The 6,196-nt window shown below is 37.2% G+C and overlaps 1 protein-coding gene across 1 annotated transcript; it reads right to left on the bottom strand.

Moving 5' to 3' along the window:
- Positions 1-333: 333 nt before the first annotated feature.
- LOC120002932 lies at positions 334-3,229 on the bottom strand. Its single transcript, XM_038851789.1, has 5 exons — positions 3,115-3,229; positions 2,809-2,935; positions 2,072-2,125; positions 701-1,698; positions 334-558 (listed from the first exon to the last, which is right to left on the bottom strand). Exons 4-5 carry the CDS (start codon positions 1,679-1,681, stop codon positions 499-501), a joined length of 1,041 nt encoding a protein of 346 aa, XP_038707717.1. The 5' UTR covers positions 1,682-1,698; positions 2,072-2,125; positions 2,809-2,935; positions 3,115-3,229; the 3' UTR covers positions 334-498.
- Between the last annotated feature and the right edge of the window lie 2,967 nt (positions 3,230-6,196).

The raw sequence follows: 6,196 nt of genomic DNA, 5'->3' as shown, positions 1-6,196 counted from the left end.
TTTTGCGACGGAAAGAGGTGAAGCAAATAATATCGTGGCCAAAGTTTGCACATTTTGCTTCACTAATGTGCCCGAAGCAAATAGAATTCAAAAAAGTGATTAACTGCGTTTGCCTCACCTATATTGCCGTGGCAAATAATGTTCACATTTTTTTATTCTTATATTTGCTGCAACTATTCTGCCGAAGCAAAAGGTTTTAAAAAATGCCATATATATATATATAATCAATCCATATCACCTGTAAGTATTTTTCAACAAAATTCTCAATCACAAATACCCATCTACACTCAAAATACATGAAACTAACAATATCCATTAAGTCATACAAACACAAACGCAAAACAACATGAAATCATTATGTTCATATCAAAAAAAGTCATACTAATTAAATCCTCATCAACTAGCTAGCTAGCATCTCTATATATCCAGAAATTGTTTAAACAACATAACATATATATAATCCTCATTCAAGATATGACTAATGCTGCAACTTTACTCTCATGATCTTGGAGTACTACCATCTCCTACTGACTCCCTTACACTAGTCGCATCTTGAGCCTGCAATATATGACATATATATATATATATATATATATATATATATATATATATATATATATAAATCAACTATTAATGGATCAAAATGATTAAAGAATCGACAAATATAAAGTATAAGTTCAACTCTATGTGTTAATTTTACCTGTCCAGATGCATCTACATGATGTCCCCTCTCAGATTCCAAATATATAATCCATGCAAGTGAGTCAGCTGGATGCCTTAAAATGCCATCATTCAATCTTTCTTCAGCATGCCATCTCATAAACTTAGCAGTTTTAGAAGACATAAATAGCCTCTGTAATCTCGGCCTTAGAGGAAAATACCTCATCTGTTTCACCGCTATTCGCTTCCCATCTCCATCAACCTCATTTGAAGTACAAGCATTCTGTTTCCATCTTGAACTGTTACATATTACACATTTGTCAATCTTGACATCTTCACCTCTAAACAACATACAACTATTAGGGCATGCATCCCATGTCTCATACGTGAAGCCTAAATCTTTAGTTAGCTTCCGCGCTTCATAGTATGACTTTGCAAGTTTGACACCCTCAGGGAAAGCCTCATTTAATAACTCAAGCAAAATGGTAAAAGACTTGTCTGTCCACCCACTTAGAACCTTCGTATGCATTAGCCGGACAATGAATGACAATACTGTAAAGCTATTACAACCCGGATACAATTCAGTTTGCGCATTTTCTAAAAGCCTAAAGTATTCTGCAGTTTTATCATTTGGCCCTGCTTGGGGTTCGTTGGCAGGTAGTGCATCATTGACATCATCATCACCGACAACTGGAATTCCCATTGCCTCATGAATCATTCCAATCATATCGTCCCCATTGTCCATGTCAAGAAAATTTTCATTTTCTTGGTTACCATGAAATGAGACATAAGATTCTCCATGGTTGACCCAGTTCTTGTACTTTTTCAAGAAACCGAATGAAATAAGATGATCACGCACAACTAGTTTGGACAAATAAAAGCGATTCTCGCATCTCCTACATGGACAATTGATGTTAGCTTCTTCTGCCAAATTGGTGTATGCATATGTAAGGAATTGATCAATCCCATTAACATATTCCGCACACATCCTATTTGGCAAATCAATCCATGTTTTGTCCATCAGGCTAAGTTCTTCAACTGTTTTACACATTAAAAATAAGAAAAAGCAAAAATATTGGTATCTTAACCTCAACAAAAAATTAAATATATACTATATCACTATTCAAAAAAACAGAGAAAGAAAACTATAACCCATATTATCATAGACAAATTAAGCATTTAAACTTTATCTGCACATACATGGGACAAACACAAACCACAACATATATAGATGACATGTCACCCACATGCCTGGGATAAACACAAATCACAACAAACACTTCTATATCCAACCGGGGAATTAATAATGAGGAAACTCATCCTCTCCTCCCGACACAGTAAATGATAATTTACACAAGCCCACAATTATAGGAATATTTGAAATAAAAAGATAATGTTTATAGGGACATACCGACAGCACAAGCAACGATCGTAAGACTAGCGGCAACCTTCTTTGCAAAGAAACCTACAAGTTAGAGCAAAATGGTAATACACAGTTTCAACCAAAAACGTTTTACTCTAATCACATTCATTGTGAATAGAGCATTTTATGCCAAGTTTTCAGAGTATTTGAAGACCATTTGTTGTTGGAGAGAATGGGCATATTATATAACTGCAATTCAAGTGAACATTAAAAGAAATTTCAAGCCAAAGCTGCTCTCGGGGACAGTGGAGTGAGCCAAAGAGAAATGTGGACTCTTTTTGACATCCTAGAATAAGTCATATAGAATTATAGATCATCCACTTTTCAGGGAAACTTGTTGTGATCTTCTCAGTTTCATTAATTTTAAAGACCCAATCATATGTTTACACAACTATTTCGTGCATATTCAGGTTTCTGTGTAACTTATGATGTTCTATATGTGAAAAAATAGAGAGAATGGTTGTTTTACTGGTGAAATGGACAAGTAGTTTGAAGGGTTAGATGGTCGATTCAGAGTTTCTATAACAGATGCAACCATGATGAATATCGTGCATTTTGCTACTTCAGAGCCCTTACCATCAAACAAAAAATATGCACAAGAAAATAAGCAAATGCCAAAATTAACTTAAGTCATCACTCACTAACAATTAACATATTTGCAGCATTAGGGCACCAGCAAGCACAAAGTTAGCTGTCCTAGGAGGAAAGAGCTGGCTCTAACTTACAATGCTATTGAATCCACACTAGTATCCTTGCTATGTCTTTAGGCCGAGGCAACCGTGGCCACCAACAGAACAAAAGAAGTAGGCCACAACTGGATCCAGCAAAAATCCCAGCCGCCCGTAGCAATTTCTACAAGAAAAATTAGAAAATTCAACACACTTTTATTTTGAAAACTCAAACAAAATTCTTCCCCTCACAATAGTCTCTTTGGCAGATAAAACTCACCTTTAAAATGAAATCGATATACAAAGAAGAAATTAGGCGTTTGTGAGTAGATTGAACTTGTCGAAATCACGAGTATATTATACCTATCAAAATCGTGAGTAGATTGAACTTGCCAAACAGGGCTTTTCTTTCACTCACTCCAGATCAACTACTATAGCGGAACAGAGACTGAAAGTGACTCACCGGATTGACTAACATATTTCTCCCATGACTGTGTGCGCGCTTAGGGCGAAAGAGAGGGGCGATTAGGGTGAATAGGGAGCAAAATTTCTTTCGAGGGATATTTTTGCCACACAATTTATTTTTTTTTGCCACATGGGAGTTATTTGTCGTGGCAAAAATAGACGTATTAGCTTCATATTTTCATGCCGTGGCAAATATAGTGAAGCATATAATAACTATTACCACGGGATCAATTACTAAAGCAAATGATTGATTATTTGCTTCGGAATCTGAACCAGTGGCAAAGATGATGAAGCAACTGATCATTATTCTTGTAGTGAGGAAATATTATGGCCAAGGAATTGATTGAGGCCAACAAAATTATTGAGACTGTGGTGGTGAATTCCTCACAATGGGATAGTCGTGATCTTGATGTTTCTAGATACACTGTTTATGAGGCTAGTACTTCAAATACAGAGATGGCATCTGTGGCTAGGAAACTGGATGAGGTAGTCACTCTGTTGAGCACCAATTTGGAGCCATGTGGCATTTGTGGAGGCACTGATCATCCTACTCATGTATGTCCTAGAAGTGGAACATTTTCAGAAGCTGAGGCTAATGCGGTTCAACCTTTTCATAGGCAGCATAATGATCCATTCACTCACACCTATAATTAGGATAGAAGAGTCACCCCAATTTCTCCCATGTTTACCCCAAAATTTCAACCAAGGGCCTAGACCTTGGCAAGGTCCACCACAAGCACCACCTTCTCAAGATGCAAAGAAGTCTACAATGAAGGACCTTATCACCCAACTTGCTCAATCACAAGTCAAAATGCAGCATTCCCAAGTGGAGATGAGCAATTCAATGACTCAGTTGCAACAAACTATTTTCAGTAATACTTAGTCCATCTCAAAGCTTGAAATGTAAGTAGGACAACTCGCTAATGCCTTGAGTGAAAGACAGTTGGGAAAGCTTCCAAGTCAAGCTGAGGTAAATTCCAAGAAGCATGAAGATGCTAATGCTAAGCCTATAGTGGTGAGCCTATAAAGGTGGATAACAAATTGAGTATAAGAAGCTTGAAGGTGAGAGTCATGATGAGCCTATAGTGATGGAGCCAAGTGCTTCCACAATACCTCATGATGAGAAGGAAAAGCCAAAAGTGGAAGAGTATGTTCCAAAAGTACCGTTCCCATCTCGTCTTGCTCCGGTTAAGAAAAGCAAGTATAATCGGGATATTTTTAAAGTTTTAAAGAAAGTGGAGATTAATATTCCACTCATTGAGGCAATTAAATCTATTCCCGCTTATGCAGAAATTTTGAAGGAGTTGTGCACTAACAAAAGGAAGATGGGTGATCATGAAGAAGTATTTCTCTTTGAAGAGACAAGTGTTATCTTACAAAAGAAGCTTTCTCTGAAACTGAAAGATCCAGGTAGCTTTACCATTCCTTTTATTATTGGAGAGAAAAATTGAAACGGCCTTAATGGATCTTGGTGCAAGTGTAAATATCATGCCCTACTCTGTCTACACTACTTTAAAGATAGGTGAGTTGAAACCAACTTCGGTCACTCTCCAACTAGCTGATCGCTCTTTAGTGCATCCTTTTGGGCTAGTTGAAGATGTTTTAGTAAAGGTGGGTGAGTTTGTTATTCCGGTGGATTTTCTAGTGCTTGATATGGAGGGTGAACCTAATGCGGGAAAAGATGTGCCACTCATTCTAGGCCACGGTTTTATGGCAACCACCAACACCATCATTGATGTCAAGATGAGAGTTCTTACTATGATAGTTTTTGATAAAACTATTCAGTTTTGGCTCTTTGATTCCTTTATTATGGTAACATGGTTCCTTGCTTTGAGCTATAGCACCCACATTGTCACAATATAGGGTTATAGGTCTCTCAATTCAGGTACTACCTCTAATTGCATAAGGAATTTTCTTAGCCAAATAGCATCCTTTGCGTCCTCTGAAGCTACCACAAATTTGGCTTCCATAGTGGAATTTGTGATGCATGTTTGTTTCACACTCCTCCAACTAATGGCTCCACCACCAAGGGTAAACACACATCTATAAGCATATAATCTTTCATTCTCAAAAGATACCTGAATATATGCTTAACTGTCGTCCAATAATGCATTCTAGGATTAGATTGATATATGTTGACCAATCCTACTACATAGCAAATATCGGGTTTTGTACAAAGTATGGCGTACATGAGATTACCAATTGTCGAAGCATATGGCACCTTACACATTTGATGTTGTTTCTCTTCCGTCTTAGAACAATCATCCTTAGAAAGAGGATCTCCATGTCTAAAAGGCAAAATACCTTTCTTGGAGTTGTGCATAGCATACTTAACTAATATTTTCTCTATTATGTATGTAGATTGAGAAAGAACCAATGTTCTGGATCTGCGATCTCGTGTAAGTTTGATGGCAATAACATAGCTCGCTTCTTACTAGGTTCTTCATACTAAGTAGATTAGACAACCATATATTGACTGCTGACAATATTGCTACATCGTTTCGATAAGCAATATGTCATCCATGTGGAGAATCAAGACCACGATACTCTTGCCATCCAATCTTTTGTTTACATACGATTCATCAGGGTTCTGACTAAACTCGTAGGACTTAATTGCCTGATCAAACCGTATATTCCAAGACTTGGATGCTTATTTAAGTCCATAAATGGACATCTTGATTTTGCAAATCATTTTATCTTGGTTTTTGGCAATGGATCCATTGGGTTGCATCATATAGATGCTTTCGTCAAGATGACCATTGAGGAAAGCCGTATTGACGTCCATTTACCATATCTCATAACAAAGATAAGATGATATAGTGAGAAGTATCATGATGGACTTAGGCATGACAACAGGTGAGAAGGTCTCCTTATAGTCAACACCCTTTTTTTGTGGGTATATCCCTTCGCCACCAACCTTGCTTTAAAGGTTTCAACCTTTCCATCAACTCCACTTTTTCTCTTATAGACCCATTTGCAC

This window comes from Tripterygium wilfordii, chromosome 7 (genome assembly GCF_013401445.1).
Source record: "Tripterygium wilfordii isolate XIE 37 chromosome 7, ASM1340144v1, whole genome shotgun sequence".
NCBI lineage: Eukaryota > Viridiplantae > Streptophyta > Magnoliopsida > Celastrales > Celastraceae > Tripterygium > Tripterygium wilfordii.
This window is presented reverse-complemented; position numbering and strand designations above follow the sequence as displayed.

Excerpts from the sequence above, each read along its gene's own strand:
- LOC120002932 (XM_038851789.1), bottom strand. The coding sequence starts at position 1,681 with ATGGACAAAACATGGATTGATTTGCCAAATAGGATGTGTGCGGAATAT. Across the intron at positions 559-700 it reads ATGTAGATGCATCTGGACAG|GCTCAAGATGCGACTAGTGT; the intron begins GTAAAATTAACA and ends CATATATTGCAG.